Raw genomic sequence first — 22,197 nt, 5'->3', positions numbered from 1 at the left:
AAAAAGCCTGAGAAGTGATTAAGGGAAGTAGAGGATCAAAACGTTTCATACTAAAAGTATGACAAAATGTGTCATACTTTTAGGCACAACTGTGGCGTGTTTTGTCAGCGTGCTAACACAAATGAGGAAGTATTCAGGGCCCGAGACCAATTTCCAATTGGCGAGGTCTTCTCCTGACAGCTGAAAGTGTTGGGAGGAAGCCTTTTCTACAAGAGACCCCCTGCTCCTCCTTTGACAGCTGATCAAAAGGAAAATAGGTCACGCTTCTTAGACTTCTGTCCTTCTGTCCTTAATTACAGTCTCTTTAAACAAAGGCAACATCTGCGCAGTCTCAAAACAAAATAACCACCCAAAACCAAGATAGTAGCAACCTGCCGTGGAAAAACCTATTCGTTTAAAAGCCCCACGTTTCCAAATGTAATCAGTTCCGTTTTTTGTGCTAATATTAGTGTCTTTTTAAATGCAAGAATTTTTGCCAATACAATGTGAAACGAATAACGAAACTTGGTGGGTGTGTTTTTTGGAGGTGTACATCAATAAGAAGAAACATAACCCGAAAGGTTATTTACTTTATCTTCTGCTGACATCATTTAGGAGACGTTTGACACAGGTCTGTGATTGTTTTAATGAGGAAGGCCTATGGCGTGGCCATAGGGCCATCGTCCCGTAGAAAAGAGGAACTTCGAGTCAAACAAACAGACTTTTAAAAATTCCGATTGAGTTTTAAAGTTTGTAGAAAAAATAAACTGCCTAAGTTTGGTAGCCTATGTAAGCTTTAATTTAACCCATTTGGCGCAATGCACGATGAATGTATTTTATGCGTGTGCATGTGAGTGACAGAGAGAAAAAGAGCACATATGTCTGTTAGAATGTATATACCAAATACACGCAATACTTGGACTACCTGTTTTTTTTTTTTAATTTATTTTGATTATCACGTCTCCAAATATTCTAACGTTACACATTTCCTATACATTTCATGTGATCAGTTTATGTGTGCAAATGAATAACGCTCCAATAAACATGTCGAGTTGGGTTAAACACCTGCTAAAAGGTTATGAGCTTCAAAATAAATCAGTAGGCTATGTAACTACACATTACAAGAATATCTCATTACAGCATGGCCTATGTATTTGTTATCCATCCTGTTTAGGGATCCACGTGTATGTTTAACAAATTGTAGATGTATTTCATAAATTCGGTCTGATATGTATTTTCTTGTACCTATAAATGAAAGTTGCAAAGTCATTAACAGATATAATAAAATAAAAAAGGCAATACATTTGTGTTTAAGATGTCCTTAATAATGAATATTGGGGTATTTAATCTCAAAACAGAAATAGTAGCCTATATCATTATAGCCTAAATCTGCTAAAAATGAAGACATCTAAGCTTCACTCTCAGCGAATGATACAGTGTAAAACAATTCGTAAAACAGTTTTGACGATTGATGACAGGCAATGAAAGGGTTACCATTAGTTGAGGAGAAATCCGGACTTTCTGACGTTAGATTCCAGATGCGGGAGCTGCATACAAATCTCAACCGAGCATGAACTCCCATTGCCATACCCAGTAAACACGGATTGGATACACAACCTCCGGGAAGCGTTTTGATAAGCGCAAGAGGGATTGTGACTGAGCAAAAAAGACGTCAATCAAAAGCGAATCCCCGCCCACTTCGCTGGGGTAGGGTGATCGGGGAGCAAACCCATCCCGGACAGCGCTAGTTGCCTAAACAGAATACGTAGGAGGAGGAGAGGGCTAGGACATGGGGAATCAGCACTGGCCCGTCTGATAGAGATCGGTAATTTTTTATTTAAAAAAAAACCCGAGAGGCCTTAGAAAAACGCAAACGACAAAAACCCATCCCTGGCATATAAACATTAAACAAATCAATGGACTGAATGAAGACTGCATACAACGCCTATCGATGCCTGGCCAAGGATTTGGATGCTTACGCCATGAATCCAGAGATGACAATGGACAGCATTGGCAATCTGCATGGTGGAGTAAGCCATGACCAGGATCTGATGAGTGGTCACAGTCCCCACCACAGTCGGAACACGGGGGCTGCTTCCTTGCGGATACATCAGGATTTGGCCGCGGCATCTTCGCGGTCGGCTATGGTGTCCAGCATGGCTACAATTCTGGACGGGGCTGGAGAGTACCGTCCGGAATTGTCTCTCCCGCTCCACCACGCAATGAGCATGCCGTGCGACACATCCCCACCTGGGATGGGCATGAGCGGTACCTACACCACCTTAACGCCACTCCAACCCTTACCCCCCATATCCACCGTTTCGGACAAATTCCACCCTCATCACCATCACCACCAGCGTCTCTCTGGGAACGTAAGCGGGAGTTTTACGCTGATGCGGGACGAAAGGGGTTTACCAGCAATGAACAACCTCTACAGCCCCTACCATAAGGACATGACCGGGATGGGTCAGAGTTTATCCCCCTTGGCCAGCAGCCCCCTCGGAAACGGCTTGGGCTCCATCCACAACACGCAGCAAAGCCTCCACAACTATAGCACGCACGGGCACGACAAGATGCTCAGCTCCAACTTTGATGCCCACACTGCCATGCTGGCCAGGGGGGATCAGCACCTCTCTCGAGGCCTCGGTGGCCCCGCGGCAGGTATGATGCCGCATTTGAACGGGATGCACCACAACGGGCACCCGGGCCACCCTCAATCCCACGGGCCTGTGTTGGCTTCCAGTCGGGACAGACCGCCCTCCTCCTCGGGAACGCAAGGTACCAACTCGGGGCACCTCGAAGAGATCAACACCAAAGAGGTGGCACAAAGAATCACGGCAGAACTGAAGCGCTACAGCATCCCGCAGGCAATCTTCGCCCAGCGGGTGCTGTGTCGCTCGCAGGGCACCCTTTCCGACCTCCTAAGGAACCCAAAACCTTGGAGTAAACTTAAATCGGGAAGGGAGACGTTCAGGAGAATGTGGAAGTGGCTGCAAGAACCCGAGTTCCAGAGGATGTCGGCCCTACGGCTTGCAGGTAAGACAAGGTATCTTGATGAAACGATTTATTTATGGAATTGCTTGCCTTCTTTTGTTATAAATCCTTCCACTAAAACAGAGTTCACGATTTTCATGGAGTAACATTGATGATTGAAACTTATTCCGAATGACATTATTATTATTGATCGATAATAACGATCAATAATAATTGCAAGATCGTTTTTTTACCTTCTTGGAAAATATTTCAGATTTAAAGTAAATACGCTGATGTCTTTTACAGATGTCATTTAGATGTAGTTGTTTTTACTCATTGGTTCAAAGGTATTGTTTGAAATCAAACTGAAAAAGAACACTCTTTTAGTGACAAGGTGTATTTTATTCATATTTAATGTGTGTCTGTTACCCCTCTGAACCAAGACTGTTTAGGCGAGCGCTGTTTCAGAATTCTGTCTTGAACTAACTTATGTCTTTAGATGTTTGTGACATTCCATGCCGATCATTTGAAAATCTGCTTTTTTGTCAGGAAAAAAAATCACGGCACACTGATGAAAAGCTGACGATTTCGTCTTTTCATTGCGTTTTCTCCGCAATGAATCCGTTTGTTTGTACAGTATTTTTGTTGCTAGTGACATGATTCGTTTTGACTCCAAAGTGTAAAAAACGCATTTGGTCTATGTCTACGAATATAATTTGTACTTGCATTAAAGGTAGGCTATATGTTTTCGGTGCGTGTGTTTACGTGAAAAAGGAGATGGAGAGAGAGAACGAGGGAGAGAAAGAGGGAGATTTGTCTCCGTTCACTAGATTGTGTATGGTACCCAATGCAAAGTCTATGGGAAAAACGGGGCAAAATGCACAGAAGTGAGAGTACTGATAGTAAGGTTGTTGCCCCCTCTAGCGATAAAAAATATAACTTCCAGAGCCCAATTTCTTTTGTTCTCTTCAAGAAAACAGGGGTCAAGTTAATAATATACCACTTTTGAAACGGAATATTCCTCTATTTTTGCAGTTGTGTATACAGCATTTTCGTGTTAATATTTTGAATGGTGATCACGGTAGAGTAACAACAATAACATCATTGGTGCAAATCAGTGAAAAAAAAAATTAAATACCTAGCCACACAAATTTACAAAGACAAATAACGGAATTCTGCTTCAAGATATGTCTTTGTTCTAGTATTTTCGGTTCTAACATTTGCAAATTCAAATTGTACACTGCTTTGTCGTGATTCGTTTTTGGAATAATTATGTCTAGTGTATAATGTGTGAGCTACAGCTAGTTGTGTAACTAACTGTGTTTGTGCTGTAATACACCAGAGTCAAAGTAAAATTTGAAGTGATTTCTATGGAAATTACTCGCCAGTCGTGCCTCACATAAACGCGAGCTTTCTGACTAGGCAGTATGGTGCACATTTCCAGTAGGGAACAAGCATATTAGCAACCGGAGTGACAATTGTTGTGTGTGGTAGGCCCTGGTTCTATGTAAATTGTGGTGAAATCCCTGTATGGTTTCGGGTTTTTCACATTCATAATACATTGTAAATCATTACCTTGTTTGTGAGCGTTCTAATTATACGTGGTTCCGTTTGTAACATTGATCTAAATCATATAATTGATATAGCTATAAATTATGTGAATTCCTGGCTATATTTAGGCCTAATGTTTAGCTTTAATATAGCAAACCCTTTAATTGCAGGTGCTACTGACAATAATCCCCAACATTATGAATGTGCAGTAATTCGTTATTTGAAGACATTGCAGTTCTGCTCGCAGGTTTGTTACCGTACAGATGGTGGAATACTCTTTGGTCGGGTTTTTTTTTTTTTTTTGGAGGGGGGGGGGGGGGCGGCTGTATTATGTGATCGGCGCGGCTGGGGAATTGAAACGAAGAACAGGAGCTGCAGCGGCTCAATGAATTATTGATAGAAATCTCTGCATGACCCAGAGCCGGAGCACCAAACGTCACCTTGTCTCGGGTTAACCAGGCAAAATCTGAAGCTAAGCGCGAGGCCTCTGTCCGGACTTGTAGAGAAAGAATAATTTATAAGCTGAAATGGGTATATATCTGTGCACTCTGAATAAACGGTTAATGCATTTTTTCCATAGAGCAACCAGCCACATGTATTCGTTGGCTAATGTAATTTCAATGTCTGTAGCAACTCCGAAAACAGCAATGACAACCAATAGTGTAGGCTTACGTACGTGCAATATGTGACAAAGCCTAGTTAATTTTATTCTTACGAAGAAAGCACACATTCAAGAAAATTAATTTTCGCGATGGGAAAAAGGGTGATTTCGCAGGGAGTGAATGACCCTGCCCTTGCAGTACTTATTCAGTCAAATCAAAGGTGACACTCGGCTCAAGCTTATTCCACGCACACTACAAGCAATCAAGCTGGTCTAACATCTCGAGGCAGCCACAAATCCGATAACGTTTTGTATTACACCAAATAATTCATATTCGGCTCACGGTTTGCAGAGAAAGCACGGTGAATAATGGGCAAAATAAGACAACAAGCATAAAGGCACAGGACATGACTATTGAAAGAAAAAAAATCTCCACACACATTGCTGAAGTGTTGAGAACAACAGTTTAGTCTAGGCATTCACAAGCTTCGGTCAAAATACAAAAAAACCTATATTTATTTATTAAATTGTGAAATTACAGGGGGTAATACGAACAGGGCGCGAGGCGGTCAATCCGTAGCTTTAACGAGAATTTAAGGTAATGTAGCCTATATGTAGTCTTACAATATTTCTGTCAAATCTCAAGACAGAAAAAAGTCAAGTAAATTGCGGGAAGAATAAACTCCGAATTAAGTGCTTGTCTAAATTCCATGTTGTAGCCAAATCGCCTTGCACATTGATAGAAACGTCCCGTCTGCCACTGAATCCCGTTGAATCGATTCACAGACTGTGCACTGCAGTGAATTTTCAACACAGGAATAACTAGGCATCTTTTACCCAGTCCTATAACCCAATACTAACACTCCTTGTGTTGTAACAGTTATTTATCGGTCACTAAAAAAACTGAGGCTTGACTACAGGGCCGTTGGAAACGATTAATTGAGGTTCGTAGCTAATTACAAGTGTAATAACGTGTAAATCCTCGCCGAGATACGCGTCTGCAAACTGTTTTAAAACGATTGTTTTATTTAACACATCTGGGATTTAGTTACATGGAATGAAATTCTCGCATTTCAACGAAAGTTTGAAACGGGGTTTGTTAAAAATATAATTTTAATGGAATATTTCACGCCCATTTTAAAATCAAAGTGAAAATGAGTTGCAACATAAAATTAATCATTAAGAAGCAAGTGTTTGGGAGACCTTGACGTTTCCCGGAGGAGTAACACAGAATTAACATAGAATTCCATCGGGCATTGAAGGCAGAGGGGAAATCTTGACACGAGAAAACACTGGAATAAGATCCAAAGAAGACTCCCCCCGCACCACCCCCACCTCCTTCTCGTTTATTTTTATTCCCGTCTTTCACTCCTGTGGTTATGTCACTTTCTAAAACAAATATGTGTAGCTCCATGGGTGTAGATCGATGCGGATAATCTCTTGAAGATTAAAAGGGCATTAATGCTGGCAACAATAACATAAACGTGTGGACCCAGTTCGCATTGATCTGGAACCTGATCCCGGCATCTTCCAGGAAAGCTGATGATGGAAATATGTTCCCAGCAGCGGAATGTGCTACAGACCTCGTACAGACCTCCTTTTAGGCGCTTTCTAAGAGACTTGCTTATGGCGTGGGGGGGAAAGACTGGAACACGCTGATGTATGTTATTTTTGCAATAAGTAGTCTAGCGATCTGAAATCTAATCATTCGTACGTGTAGGTCGCAGTCATATATTAAAGGAACAGTAACACATAAACAAACAGCGCGCACATGTAAGAAGATGCTATTTATGACCCTTAGAGGTCATCTGGGCTGCGGCTGTAATGCTGTTTCTTCTAAGTGCTGTTAGGTAGCCTATCTCAGCGTGATGCTGTTGCACACTGTGGAGCTGTCTGGGCAATGCAAAGTGAAATATTGCACACGTCTCAAACAGTCATCAGAAAGAGAACAGGTTACGTCCACAGATTTGTCAACTGTAGTGTTGGAAATGTGCCAGATATTCATCAACAGCAGTCCCTAATTTGCAAAACTGTTCAGCTCTGTCCGTGCATGGTAAAGCACCTCATGCTGGCAATTATCGGGTTGTAGCTCTTGGGGGGAAGACTGTCACATAATTAAAATGGTGTAGATAGCTACTGTGTCTGTAAGGTTCAGATATATAGCTTATTGTTGTGTTTTAACACTGTGGAAGGACTTAAAAATATATTATATAAGTATCCTTTGCTACAAGAAAAAAGGGGTTAAAACCATGTTTTTCAAAAGCTATATGTAGAAATGACATGTGTCCTCACATTCAACACATGGTAAAATGATGACGTGAAGTTTAACAGAAATATCTCTGAAGAAAAGCCAACCTAATTTTCTATATGTAAATCAACAAGTTCTGGAAGGCGCACTTACGATTGAAATAGTCATTTCCAATGTTGATCCTTATCAATGCCCCATGCTGTATGAGGAAGCCACTTTGAATACTGTTGGTTTGGATGGTCAAAAAAAAAGAATTTATCACAAAATGTGTCTGTGATTGTCTGATGGAGTCAGAAGAGGAGTTCTAGGTTATGCAAGCAAGAAATTGGATTTGGTTTTGCATTTTTCAAACTTAAAACTGGCTGTAGGCTCATTTGATGATGCTGTGTGATGGTGGAGCAAAAGTCGTCATAAGCCTTCACATTTCTTCTCTGCTTCTTGTTGACGATGCGAGTTACAGAGTTACAGCCTTCAGATAATCTGCGGTCATTAGACAATCTGGTTTGCTTGGCCAAACATGGCCAGACTTTGCAATGTCTTACAATAAGAGTTTCTGTCAACACCAGCTGAGTAAAGGGCAAAGTTTGCTTCTTTTAACCCCAGACTCAATCCCCTGTTTGCATGTTAGCTCCAGTCAGTGAGTTGGACTGAAACTCTGACCCAAATACATGCAGATGTTACAAGGTTCCTACTTTAAGAGCTGAAGAGAGAGTGAAGACCATCATCAGGAAGCAGACAAGACTCTGAAAACTCACTCCTGCACTTGTATTATTGCTGCACTCAGTCCCCTGGAAACCATGAAGACAAGCGTGGCTTAATCAATACAGAAGGAATGCTTTAAGCAGAGGCTACCTATCCAGACCAGTTTATTTAAAATAATATAATATCGGAAAACAAAAAACTCCTCAGACTGTTAGAATTTCATTTTTTTGTTGACACATTATTGCCGCTGCATTCATCAGGACACTCACACAGCTCTTTAAGGAAGGGATTGCACATCAGCTTTCATATTGTTCATGATACTGGAATTCAATAGAAAAAAAACTCTCCAGTAAGCACTGAAGATAGCTATCGATGTCACGAAAGGAATTCAGCCTTGTAACACAAACATGTTTAAGTCATATTCTAAATCATTCAATTCTATCATCTCTCAACAGGACTACTGGCATTGAAAATAGGCCCATATTCCAGAATAGCCACAATGTAGTGTACCCTTAAAATTTAACATGCTGGTGGTTTGTTGGGTCTTATACCCACCCAATTTCTGTTATTTCAGTTAATGCCAGTCGTGATATTATAAGGATAAATGTCACTTAAATTCACTGCTCAAAATTAAGTGCAAAGTGCACTGCAGGTAGACTGACTCTGCCAGTTTATCAATATCATCAGATTCATTCTTGTATTACACTGAAACACACAAGGACATCGGGGAAGCAAACAGCGGCATCTTGCATTGCTCCTTTCTCTCTCTCTCAGACCTCTGAGCAGTCAAGAAATATCAGGGTCCATTATACTGTACCTTAGTGACTAAAAAGGGGATTTCAGGGTGTGTCATTTATTGGTGACTGTACGGAAAGGGGAATTCAGGATGTGTTATTTATCGGTGACTGTAAGGAAGTGGATTTCCATATGTGCCATTTATCAGTTACTGTAAGAGAAGGGGATTTCAGGGTGTGATCATGTCGAAACCGTTTTCATATTCAGACATGCAGGGAATGGGAGATCTGTCAGAAGGCGAACTCTTGTACTTTCAGATCAGCTGTCATCATTGGCATGATGATACTCTTTAAAATGCCCTGATAAACCGGCCATTTACAAACTCTAAAACAGTTTGTTTCTATGAATAAGGCATTTCTGTCTGTGGTAGGCTCACTGGACAGCTGTCTGTCTGATATTGGGAAAAGGATCTACTAATGCTTAATGTGAAACTAATTATTGTGCATACTGAAAGACATAGCATGTTATTTTATTGAATCAGTGGATACATTTTGAATAACAGAAATGCAAAATACTGAGAGAGACAATCATTGGTTCATTGTCCTCAGTCATCTTTCCTACTGGACTTTTGAATCAATTAAATTAGCAATTTCTCAACAGTCTCATCACCATAATTTAAACCAGAAGTTTATTTTAGATTGAAATTCAAAACTGTAATAGTTAATAGCCCCATACAGGACACATCACAAATTCAACTTTGCTATTATTTCTTACAGGCCATCATTATTGCATTATTGACATCGTTGGTAGGTCATTGTGAAATGAAGACACATGGATCCTTTTTTTTCAATAATCCCTTCAGAGAAAATATGGCCATTGTAACATAAATATTTAAATACAGTCGTCTTCAATGATTACAAAAGATTAAATTGTTTACGTGAGGATTGGTGTTATTACTCATTCAGTAGGTAATTTGTATGTGGGAAACATGTGACATTGTTCCCAAAAAACAAAAAAATGACTTTATCTTTATACAGATTCTATTTAAAACCATGACTTATGCACTGTATGTGAAGCAAATCAGTGAAACCAAAGAGCGAATAGCTATTCTATGACTTATCTTTTATTCTAAAGTCTCTAATTGATCAAGACCTTCTCTAGAACAGCTATTCTATGATTTACCTTTTATTCTAAAGTCTCTAATTGATCAAGACCTTCTCTGAGGCTGTTTCCTCATCAGCAAAGTGACATCACAGAGTCAATGAGTACTCCAATTGGCCTTGTCTCGACGGTGATAAGTAAGTCTGGCAACATACCTTTGAACCGCTGATGTCATCACCACTGGGGTAGATGTGGAACTTTGCCATTCCCAATAGACACTCATTCAGCACTGCTATCTGTTTGATTAGAGAGGACACAGCTTTTTAGCCACACAAATGCACTCTTGTCTCAGTTCTGTCCTTGATAGAGAACAACTGATAAAACTATTACTGCACTGAAAGCTGGCTGAGCTTAACATAATGCAAAAGTGCTAGAGAATGGATTACTTCTGATGAAGTCCACATATGTAATCATAGATAAATGAGTCATTGATTGTCATTACATGAAAAAATGCATTCTAAGGCTCACTGAGGACAATAAACCATGATTGCTGACCTTAACCCCAGCCCCATGTTCACAAAAAAACATGATTATAGTCAGATGTGTTTGTTTAATGTTCTTTGTAATGTAATGCTGACCCTTTCACAATGAAAGAAGTGGTTCTTCAGTCTAGGAGGAAATGAAAAATAGGAGTTAAAATCAAAGCTTTGAGTATCTGTAATTCACTTGGTGTGATAAAGGATTGGTGAAATTATGCCCTGATTGCTCTGCTAATTTTGTAATTGGCAAGTTTGGCTGATTTACAGAGGAGGGTTCTGTGCTCTTTTTGAAACATACAGTACATATTAAACTTTATATAAGCTATTTAAGAGAAATAACTTTGTTTAATGGCAGGACGTGGTAGCTGTAGTAAAATGCGATGTGAATAACACAAGTCAATTATAGTTACATTATGACAGTGCCTCTGTAGCTTATGCTGTGTTTGTGTGTTATGAATAGTTGTGGTAACATTTTAACATATCATTTATGCATACATTTCACAACAGTACTGCACATATGATGTTATTGTCTGAGTGACAGACTAATGTACCCATGCTCAAAGTTTAGAGTTCAGCTGGATGTAGAGCAGACCCTCAAAAAGGACATTATTTAACCTGTAAATATTTGGTTCACTTGGAGTTCAGCCAGAAGATGAAAGGTTAAAAAACAAGCAGAACTGAAACTCTGTTGTATGACAGCGAGTCCTGTTTTCCACCAGTTGTGAATTTCGGTGGTAGTTTGGCCAGAAGCACTGTGGTATAATAGTTGAACTTCAAGGAACCCAGCAGTGCACAGTTCCTGCCTAAACATTGGCTTGAGTAATTCAGCGAAAGCGATTCAAAAGATGTATGCTCCCATCCTTTTCTCCATTGAGCTTAGAACCTGTAGTGCATACAGTGTCCAGTGTCTTCACTTTGTTTTTTTTTTTGTTTTTTTTTTTTTTGCTGCAATAAAGCTTAGGAAGCAAACCATAAAGAGCTGTAAGACAGAGTCCCGGAGTCTGTTTATACATTTAACAGGAGCAAGGCCTGCATCAAGCAGGCGTCCTCTGCCCTGCCTCCATTTAGGCCGGACTTTTTAATTTTTAATTGAAAAGCTCAGACCTCAGGAGGAGGCCCTGAAGTTTTTCATTACCTCATTTTCTTCATAGGGCCAGCAGTGATATGGCCCTGGAGGGAAGGAGGAGAGGAGGTGGCACTCGGGATCGAACCCCGCCTCTGGTTACTCCTGCATCTGCTTTCTCCTGGCATCTCTAACATGAGAACCCCATTCAGACTAATGTTCACAGAATGGGGGGCTCCATGGAGGCAGTGTTCAAAATGTCATGATTACACCTTTGCCGTATTTCTCTATTTATGAACACCCACTTTGGTACTAGAGGACAACATTTCTTACTAGTTTATGGCTCACTTGGCATGACTTGGGTGTAGTTGTTGTAGGGAGGGTACAGGTTCAGTTTAACTCTAATGGTCTGTGGTTTTGACTTTGAGTAATGTATTTAAGAGCTATGCTTTTTTGTCATTCTTAAACTACATGTTTGCATTTCAGCAACTCCTGAGTTGTGATGTTATCAAAAAGGAATTCTTGCTAAAAATCGATAATCGAAGTTATTGCTGTTGAACTGATCATAGCCTTCAGTCTTTACTGTTTTTTGGGTCTCATGTTTGGTGATAACCTGAATTTGTTCTGTACCACTCAGCTACCCACTTAGGTGTTTGTCGTGTATTATGAGATGCGTCTATTGAATGGTTGTCATGTTTACTGTGGATCCCGATTTCCCTGATATTTTTATTGTGCCAACATGCAGCAGGATATTAGGCTGAAGCACTTTACAATATGCACTGCATGTTACTTGAAAACAAATTTGTATCCCTTTTCTGCATTTTAATTAATGTTTGTATGACTAATGATGAAAGCATGATTGTTTGCTATGTCCATATGCTGTATTGTTGCTGTAAAAGAAACATTTGACATTTGATCATGCTTGTAGCTCACTGCGTCTATAGCTCACACTGTATAGCTCATTTCATCCGTTTCACTTTGGTCATTCGTTTTGAAACAACAAACACGGTTCCTTCTACTCAAACTACTGCACGAACAGTTGAGATTTAGGGCATTAACATTCAAACGGCGCTTTGGATTTTCCTTGACATTTATTCAGCAAATTTGAGTATAAGTTGAGTTTTTCAGAACCCCAAGGTCTTCTTTAATTACACTAAACAACGAAGTCCTTGTAAGTGAAAATATTACTTGCGCATACGTGTATACGTTACCGACGAAAATTTAGATTCAATCTTGGGCTAGGTAGGCTATCATTCGTTAGGGAAGATGGTTATACGGCACATGGGTCTCTTTTTAGCGCCAGAATGGACCGAATGTGCGTGGAGCTGTCTAAGGTACTGAAAAAACGGCGAGGTCTCTATTCAATCAAAACGCGGATTTTGAATAACGCGTACAAGCACGTTTTAAGATTCTGTTCAGATTCTTAAATATTGAAAATAATTCATACGCGACGTACAACACCGACCGCATGGTGTGCAAGTATCGATTACACACCTGCTTAATTGCATAAGCCTGCTTTATGCACATACTGTATTGCAGTGAGATTGAATCTGAGCCATACTCGCCATTAATTTGCAAGAAGAATGCTCCAACCTTTGAAGGATTTGATTTTTGGTTCCATGACATGATAGCCACTTTTGTGAAACCCTAATACATGAAATATTCGGAAAATATACAAGGAAGACAACAGAATGGACATTTGAGTCACGTTCGCGCATACATCGTTCGTATTTTTGATAGTTTACCGGTTATTTCAAACAAATCTTTCGGGGTTATGTAGCATTTTGCTTGATGGTATTCTGCCTTTTATTTGAGCTGTGTGTCAAATGAAAACTAACTGAATGTCAGAATATAGAAACATAATCATTTAAACCTTTCGTTACAGGTTTGAGTTTAGAGTAGGCTAGTTAAAATCGAACAGCATAATTCACTCAGGTTTGCACTACGTTAAACGCTGGAACTGTGACTAAGCTGGGTGCAGTGCAGTAAGGAGTGCTCATTCGACTGTACCGCGCCGACTTTCTCACCACTGAACTGTTAGGGAGGCAGAAGACATTGATTTACATTTGTCAGAGAAAAAAGATAAACCATGGGCAAAAGGAGCTGTTACCCGTTTGATATAAATCCAGGGAAACCTACAGTATTGATCCAATTGATTTAACCTTACCCTTTAAAAATCTAGTTAACTCTTTCTAACCCTGAAAACAATAGACCAATTTGAATATTATAATTGTGTTTTTGATCACTCTGTGAGGATCGTGATGGGGGGACATCGACAGTGATTAAGTCACAGCGTTTTGACTTGCATTGATTCAGAGGACAGCCCCTCCCGTGCACAGCGCATCTCATATACACTTAGCTGCTGTATGCCTGCAGCTCCCAGACTGGGGAGAGTGCGGTGGCACCTTTTCAGCCGCAAAATGGCCGCAGTAAGCACAATGCAACACGACGAAAGCAAAATTCATAGCACTGCAATGACTCGAGTTCTGAACTAATGTGGATGCTTTGTTCGGAAGGCCATAGGGACATCGGTATTTATTTCGTAACATATATTTTGTAGGCGTAAACGTGGTGTAGGCTATATTAACAAACGACTATTCATTGACGAAAAGGGAGATGATAGTTGTGTTGTATGAGCATAGAATGTGTGAATAACAACGAATACTAGGTAATGCTCACTGCAAGATGGTATCAACTTTTGCTAAAGCAGCATTTATGCTACTTCTAAGATGTTAAAAGGTTAGGCTAATACATTATGTTTCATTTGTCGGATTTGTTTCCGAAACAAATAATGGTGACTCAGTGTTGCAACAGAGTGTTAGAGTGATAAATGAAACGGCCCGGGTCGTTTTCAGACTTAAAATTAAGACTGGTTAGTTATTGAACATCTCCCCCAAGCATCTAAAAGGCAACTCACTTTCAAAGCACATTTTTGCTCGTACTTATTCAGAACCACCAAAGCTATACGTTCATTGGGCGTGCAGTTTATTTTGAACCAGTATATTTTTTTCACGTTTATTGACCACTGACACGAATGCGAGCCACCAGAAGACAGATCCGATACATTTAGCCTCGCACTATGATATGAATTCCTCAAGGTAAAGACACTGCAAGTTAAGCATTGAGACGACGGAGAGGAATCTTTTCCGCAGGAAATTAAAGACACTGAAAATAAAGTTTATTCCCGACTGGATCGATAAAACGCCTGTGTCAGGAGTGTCATTCAGTGCATTTGATTTAGCGTGTCATTGAAAAATATATATATAATAAATCGGAGTCCTTGACATGTTTTCGCGAACCGACATTTTTCCAGGGGGGTGTAGCTCACGGCTTTATCGTAAGATCACTTCATGGCGTCCTTTTCACAGATACTTTAAAACAGAGTCAGAATAACGTTTTAAGAGACTTTTAAAATAAATAATAAAGTTACTGGCAGGAGATAACGCCGCATGCGTTTCCCGTGAATAGTTCGTTTATTCATAGTGCTTCGACACTTCCATTCTGTACCTGGATAGAACAGCAAAGTTGTACTGAGGTCGTCACGGTCTCCACTTTTCATAAATGGATTTAGTAGCTAATGCTTTTTGTGACTGCTGGAAATATAACGCCAAGGCTTTAGATGTATTTCAACCGTTACTCGGAACAGTCGCCTGTACATATTTAAATAGTTTTTCTTTTTGATGGTATTTTTGGTTTTTGTTTCCTTTAAGAGAACCGGTCGCGCTGCAAACTATTATCAATGCATCATAAATAAGGTCACCACGGTAAGTGCTTCAGAATGCATTTCTTATTCAAATGGCCGTGGCGGGGTTGCGTCGTGTTAAAATGTATTATGGACGCGAAAGCTTATATATATATATATATATATATATATATATGATTGACTTCCTGGTCTTCCAGAAGCCGTGGAAGCTGAGTAGTTGCTGTTATCTGATTATATCTCCACAGTAATCAATAAGCGCCGTTTACACACTCTAAGCAAATCACTTCCACTTCCCATATTCCTGTTCAGACTAGGTCGACTTAATTTTTTCAACGGTTATATTAATTTCTACATTCGTATGCACAGCAAAGTTCAACATGGAGATCGATTTTTACTATAAAATAAGAACTGTCGATTTTAAAGAAGTAAAACCAGTCAAACATGCGCCATTTCGGGCTGTTTTCTATTGTCAGGTTAGATCAAACGTAAATATGTTTATTGTTTTACTGCACGAAATGCTTACTTCAGATTATTTTGTTGGTGATGGAAATGTTGTCAGGATTGCTATTTTTAATTGATCAACAACAATAATCGAAGACAGTTATAAACGTAGCCTATCCCTCTTCACATACTAAGAAGTGCTCGCTTTTACACAAAACAAGGACACGAAAAAGGACAGATAACGACTGAAGATCCCTTACTCTGAAAAATAATAACAATAAAGAATTTGTAATATTAATTTTACACCGTGCACGCTTGTTAACACGTTTAAGAAACACTAACAAATGGCGTGAATTTTGTGTTTTTAGGATGAATTGGCAATGTCCCACCAGGGATCTGAACCCACGACCTTTTTCGCTCTAATGACAACACCACATGCTGCCCGTTAGCGTCATGTGGCAGCCTCCTTCCTCATGTAAAGCCAGAGAAATACTAGGTAGTGCATATTAGTGGAACACTGCCACCCTCTGGACTAACCAAGACCTCCTTTCACCTGGTAATTTCACTCGTGGGTACAGCGCCATAGTTCACGTGATGAACAGTTGTCGGTTTATTACTGGTGTTTAGTCGTTTGCAAAAGGAAAAACGCCGATGTATGCGCAAATGCAATAAATACGCAGTTGTTCTGTGGACGCAGGTTTGATTGCAGATTGTCAAACGGCTTTGTTGAGGCATATTTTCAGAACCACGGACAGCAACCCGTGCACGCGCTGTGTGTCGCATATTAAGAGGAAGGGTCTTTACTGTGACTGCTTTCAGAAAACGTAAAAAATAAACGAAAAGAAAGTGGTACTTTGGATATAAGAAGTCCTTGCTTTAAATGAAATACGGAGAGATATATTAGGCAGAGGCGGTATATACTGCATTCCATATACTATAAGGTATTCCCCTGGTCTAAGCAGGAGGAGATAAATGTCATGCGGAGGTTGAACTCTCCCACTCACAGCACTAGGCGCAAGATAAAGGCGAAGAAGGCGCCGACATGCAGGAACCGAAACGCTTCACGTACAGACGATGTGTTTATTTACATGTCCTTTCAGATAGTTTCCCCTTACATAATAGTTTTGTACACAATTGAGTACTTAACCTGATTTGTATTGATCTCAATTGGTCTCAGTTGTGCATACTTAATTCAGAGAGGTAATCAAATCAAATCTCTTTTGCTGTGTCAGGAGCGCCAGGGGACTCGCGGCGCTAGAAGCAACGCAGACTATTTTATCTTATAGTGTTCAGATCTTTAGTTTCGTGAGACTTTATTTTTTTAGGTGGAGTTACTTGTTGTGAATCTCGTTTTAAATTTGCCCAAGCTGCTATGGTGTGGTAAAGGATGTTCTTCCGATTATCCTGACTTTTGTTCATTACAAGACTGACAACCAGCGGGTCGTTCACGACCTGAAGTCTGAAAAGTATAAAGATCATTGCTATTATGGCACCAGTTCAACCAGTTCTACGTGGTTGTGTTTGTAAAGCGTATGTATGAATTCAAATTTAGGTGTTTTGTATTTGTCTGTGTATGATATTAATCTGTTTTTGAAACAGAGTGATATCATACACAAAACTGAAATCAGATTTGGCATAGGTTTGTAAGATCTTACAGAAGGCACCTATAAGTAATTGCATTTATGCCATCGTATCAAAACTAAACATAAAAATAAAATTGTTCGGAAGGTGAGAGATGTAAGGTATATATTAAGGTTCGATGTGCAGCATTCAGCATAGAGAAACCCTTAAAATAATGTTAGTCAGCACTCTGTGTTGCAAAATCATATCAACAATAACACTATGGGATTTATTGTTATAATAATAATGCTGTCTATGTGGTCAGTTTGGCACCCCAACCACAGTCAATCAAAGGGCATTGGCCATTTTCATAATAATGTACCAAAGGGCTCTAGAAAGTGCACAGTGTTAAATGGCCAGATAGACGCTCCTCAGGAAGTCAGCTGCCATTGTTATTTAGTGCTGCCTTTGATTTGGCCTTTTGCAATCCCAGCCCCTTCCGCATGAACCCACAGAAGCAGAATGCTCCTGGAGACGGGCGCGGGCCAGACCGCCAGTAGCCACATGCAGCCATCATCCTGCCCCGGTGTCTCGGGCTGTCTGGGCGTCGCTGCAATTCAATCCACTAATGCCGGCGGCTGCGTATGCTAGATTCTCGGTCTCAGTACCTCCAGGACATTAAGAGGCTATCAAATATGCATCGGTAGTGATTGATGGCTCTTGAGAGCAACCACCAGAGTGATAGGAGGAAGTGGTTGCAGCAGGACGACGGAGTTTAGAACTCCGAGGCAACGAAGTTCCGTTTCAGCACTTCTGAGATAGCACAGCGCAAGCCCGATTTTATGCCTCGGCTCAATCTAACCACATGGCGCACTATCCTTAAATTTGAGGGATGAAATTTAAAGCACATGATACCTTTTTTTGATTCGTACAAAACGTCACGTGTTACTGGGAATAAAGAAGGATGGGCTAAATTTAGCCTCAGTTGTGGAGAAAGTGCAGGGTAGTGAGGATGGGTCTGGACTTAAGTGCATGTGGATAAATACCCTGTCAATAACTTTGGAATGATTTGACATTCAGTACATTCATATTGTCTTTCTGATTTAAAAAAAAGTACGTTCACATTGTCTGTGGAGTATCTGTGCTGAAAACAAGATATGTCAAGTGGAATTGTGTTAGTAGCCTAACCATTATTGTAAATACACAGCACATTGCTTTTTGAGTTACAGTTTCCTAAAAATTTAATGCAGCATTTTATTTTCAACCAGATTTTAATATTTTTTCATTTGATGACCAGAAAACAAGCATTTTATATGAAACTGTTCCAAGTATCCAGGCTCAATGGCTAGTCCTGGGTAATTCATGGAATTCACCTCTGTTGATAGAAGGTGTTGAGAGACACTTTTATACAGATTTTTAAATAAACAGCTGAAGTGTCAGCAACACCACAAACATATAAGGGTTGCTTTCTGGTTGAATTCATGTAAAATGAATACATTTTCTTTAATAAAATTAGGCCTGAATGCTCAGGTACTAATTTTCAAACAAGGTTAATATACTCTTAAAGTTTCTCTCTCTGAATATGCTGGATAGGTGTCTTTTTGGTCTACATATTGATCGAGTGATCCACAAAAAAACTTTCAGGTGAAAACTGTCAAAATGGCACTCTAGTCAAAGGGCCAAGTGCAGTGTGGGAAAATAAACTCTTTAGAGATCTTAACAAGGACCCATGGAATAAAGAGAAGAAAGTCAAATGATTATACAAAGTATGTCTGCCAAAATCCTCTCCTCATTGAATTCCGTTGCTATATATAGTCCAAATACATATATTAGTAATTATTAAAATGTAATTATTATATGTGGCATTTTGCAAAATGGTTTTACTTGAAAGGAGCCAAACTATCTTGTCACTTTCATTCCAAAAAACAGTTGGCAATTTTCCATGATAACTGCCATAGCAACATTCAAATACTGGTACTGTAATCATTATTATAATGTAATGCAGCATGCATGCATTTCCATAAATGGTTGCCTGATCGCTGCTGGAGTATTGCTCTACGCAGAATGACAGATACATGGAAGCACAGTTTTTCTCATGTAGTAGGATTATTGCACAGGAGAAATCATTTGAAATTACAATGTGTGAAAATTCACCTACCCCCGTGTGTAAACAGCAAGATGCATCGCAGAAAATATTCTCCCGTTGGGCCAGCAGCGGCAGAGCTTCCCTGAAGGCATTTGTCTTCCAGCGCTCAAATTGGAGGCAAATGAACTCTTAGTCAGAAGGAATGTTCTGGCCCATGTTTGACTTGAAGAGGAAGACTTAATGAAAGGTCTTCAGTGCATTTACTCAGGGTGCTCTCATAAGGAGGGGAGGCCAAGGGTGCGCTGGTGCTTACTGAAAAGCGGGACTCATTCAACACAGGCGGGATGCATTTGGCTGTGAACTGCATGCGACGACATCCCCTGAACCTATCCCAGAATTCCACAGGATCCACTCAGAGAGGCTTACTTCTACGGAGTTGTTGTCTTCATGTTATCACTGACAATCCTAGTTTATATCCAATATATGTTACTACTGAACAGTTCCTATCACATACTCTGTTGTGATTATTGCTGTTGTTAGTTTTATTCTTAATTCAGTCAGTGTACGTTCATTATTATTGTTCTCATGAATAATATTGGATAATAATGCAGGACAAGGCATTGTTCTCTGTTATGCTGAAATGTGTTTGTAGTGTAGGCCATCTTACAAGTAGCTCTGGGTAAAAATATTGACAGTTAATGACTTGATGATAATAGGCTGTGGGCCATGGCCATATAGCAGGGGGTAGGTTTCATTGAATTCCATTTTTTGTTTTGTCTAGCATTTTATTTAACCTTGAATTAGATTTTTTGTAAATTCATCATTCACCAAATGCATAAGACATTTGTGAAACAAACACAAAAGATAATATTTGTTTTGGTTCTTAAGGACAAAGCATGTTGTGGTCTGAATGAATCTGGGCCATTAGTTTGCATCTAGAGACCTTGAGCTCAGAAATTTTGGGAATATCCATACTGATCGATATCGTTTCTCTCTTTTCTTTCTCCCTCCTTCCCCTTTTTCTCCACACCCCTTTGTCACCCCCAAAAGCGTGCAAAAGGAAAGAGCAAGACCCAAGCAAAGAAAGGAGCAATACACCAAAGAAATCCCGCCTGGTTTTTACTGACCTCCAGCGGCGCACCCTGCTGGCCATCTTCAAGGAGAACAAGCGCCCATCCAAGGAGATGCAGCTGACCATCTCGCAGCAGCTGGGCTTGGAACTGACCACCGTTAGCAACTTCTTCATGAACGCCCGGAGGCGGAGCCTAGACAAATGGGTGGACGAGGGGAGCCCGGGAGCCGCTTCCTCTGCCTCCAGCACTTGTACCAAAGCGTGATTGGGGGGGATAGGGTGGGGGCGGGGTCGGGTGGGGAGGGGAGGGGTTTCTGGAAAAGTGGGAGTGGTCAGTTCGCCAGGGAGGGGCACATCATTCAAAACCTTTTTAAAATTTGCTTTTTTTTGGGGGTGAAGAAAGGGAGAGGGGCTGTTTGCAGGCAAAACTAGCCAAACACAATCAAATGCCTCAGAACACGCACAGGGTTCAAGCGCTAGAGTGAAGCCACTTGCACACTGACTGAGTAGCCCAAAGCTATTTGATGTTCACTATAAAGGGGTTGCAAAATTAGGAGAGTGAAATTACACTCCTTAAGTCTATTGTGTTTATTGTGCTTACGACCAAAAACAAAAATGCAAAAAGTGCTACATTACTTAAATTATTAGAATTTTGCATAATAGTAATATACAGAAATAGTTTAAATCAAACATTTTTCCTTTTTGTATTCTACTGTGAATGCTAAAGGGAAAATGTAGAAAAAATGTAGAATGTAGAAAATGTTTGCATTCCATTGGTTATACAGTCTCTTTTTTTAATTTATTAATTTTTACAATTTAATTCAGTGTCTGCTTTCTCTGGAATTATGCTAGTCACATGCAAGTTGTCTGAAAAAGCTTATGAAAACTATTACAGAAAGTAACATAAACGATTACAACTACGTTAACTCAGCTGAACTGACATCTCAATATACGTACTTATTTCTCTCCCTTGGCTTTCTTTTTTCCCCCAGACTTACTAGGCCCATATTATTTCCATTCATTCATATGGAAAAGCGAAATCAGCTGTGCAAGTGGGTTTCATTAATCCTTATCTCCACTACTCTCAAACATCCATGGTGACCTAACAAGTTTATCTGTTTAAGTCGGGGAGGGTCCTCATTAGTCTATTTACAATCATACCAAACTGATAGAGAACAACATGAACACACAACAGAAAGAATGGAATCAGTATAATAGCATCAGAGAAGCAAGTGTCTCTCATTGTTAGGAAAGGGACTCCGGCCACCAGGGCTGTACAAGACGTAATTCCCAGCGTCAGGCGCTGGCAGGTATGCAAGCACAAATCTCACCGATTGACGTTTTGCCTGTATTCAGGAACACACCTGCACACGTATGTCGGCCCTTAGCGGCATACAGCGGCCGCCGCAAGCGCCCCTCTGTATCTCGAATGGCGGTGCTCGAAGTACGTTAGCACAATCTCGAAGCACATTTTCCTTTGCAATAGAACTGGGACTGCCCACTGCAGGGTGTTCTTCACGTATTAGAAAACTCAGGATGCCATTTCTATGAAGCGGTTGAAGAACAGCCATCACCCCACCCCTCCCTACACACACACGTGCACACACACGCGCACACACAGACACACACACACACACACACATGCACACACAAACATTTGTGGTTGACCACAACAGCGGTTAACCACTTCCCTATCCAAAAATGTACATATTACACACGTAAATTATTTATTATGTTTCTTTTATTTAATCAAGAAAAAAATTTAGATTTATCCTAGCTTTATTCATCATCTTATTTATTAACTTTGCGAAACGAATCATTGGCCTGTTTGGACCTGCTGGCC

The 22,197-nt window shown here is 40.2% G+C and overlaps 1 protein-coding gene across 2 annotated transcripts; it reads left to right on the top strand.

The window, feature by feature from the left end:
• Positions 1 to 1,743: 1,743 nt before the first annotated feature.
• Positions 1,744 to 20,619, top strand: onecut2 (one cut homeobox 2). 2 transcript variants are annotated; one of them, XM_036529439.1, is made up of 2 exons: positions 1,744 to 3,015; positions 20,333 to 20,619. In XM_036529439.1, exons 1-2 carry the CDS (start codon positions 1,905 to 1,907, stop codon positions 20,617 to 20,619), a joined length of 1,398 nt encoding a protein of 465 aa, XP_036385332.1. In that variant the 5' UTR covers positions 1,744 to 1,904. The 2 variants fall into 2 exon arrangements, with proteins under 2 accessions (XP_036385332.1, XP_036385333.1); XM_036529440.1 differs by having other exon boundaries at positions 1,744 to 3,025; positions 20,333 to 20,489.
• The last annotated feature ends 1,578 nt before the right edge of the window (positions 20,620 to 22,197 follow it).

Source organism: Megalops cyprinoides, chromosome 5 (genome assembly GCF_013368585.1).
Source record: "Megalops cyprinoides isolate fMegCyp1 chromosome 5, fMegCyp1.pri, whole genome shotgun sequence".
Taxonomy (NCBI): Eukaryota; Metazoa; Chordata; class Actinopteri; order Elopiformes; family Megalopidae; genus Megalops; species Megalops cyprinoides.
The sequence above is the reverse complement of the archived record's forward strand: the minus strand, read 5'-3'. Positions and strand labels throughout refer to the sequence as shown.

What these genes read in the sequence shown, in the direction of transcription:
- onecut2 (XM_036529439.1), top strand. Translation starts at nt 1,905, where the DNA reads ATGAAGACTGCATACAACGCCTATCGATGCCTGGCCAAGGATTTGGAT. An exon ending in GTCGGCCCTACGGCTTGCAG is followed by an intron (nt 3,016 to 20,332) that starts GTAAGACAAGGT and finishes CACCCCCAAAAG; the next exon opens with CGTGCAAAAGGAAAGAGCAA.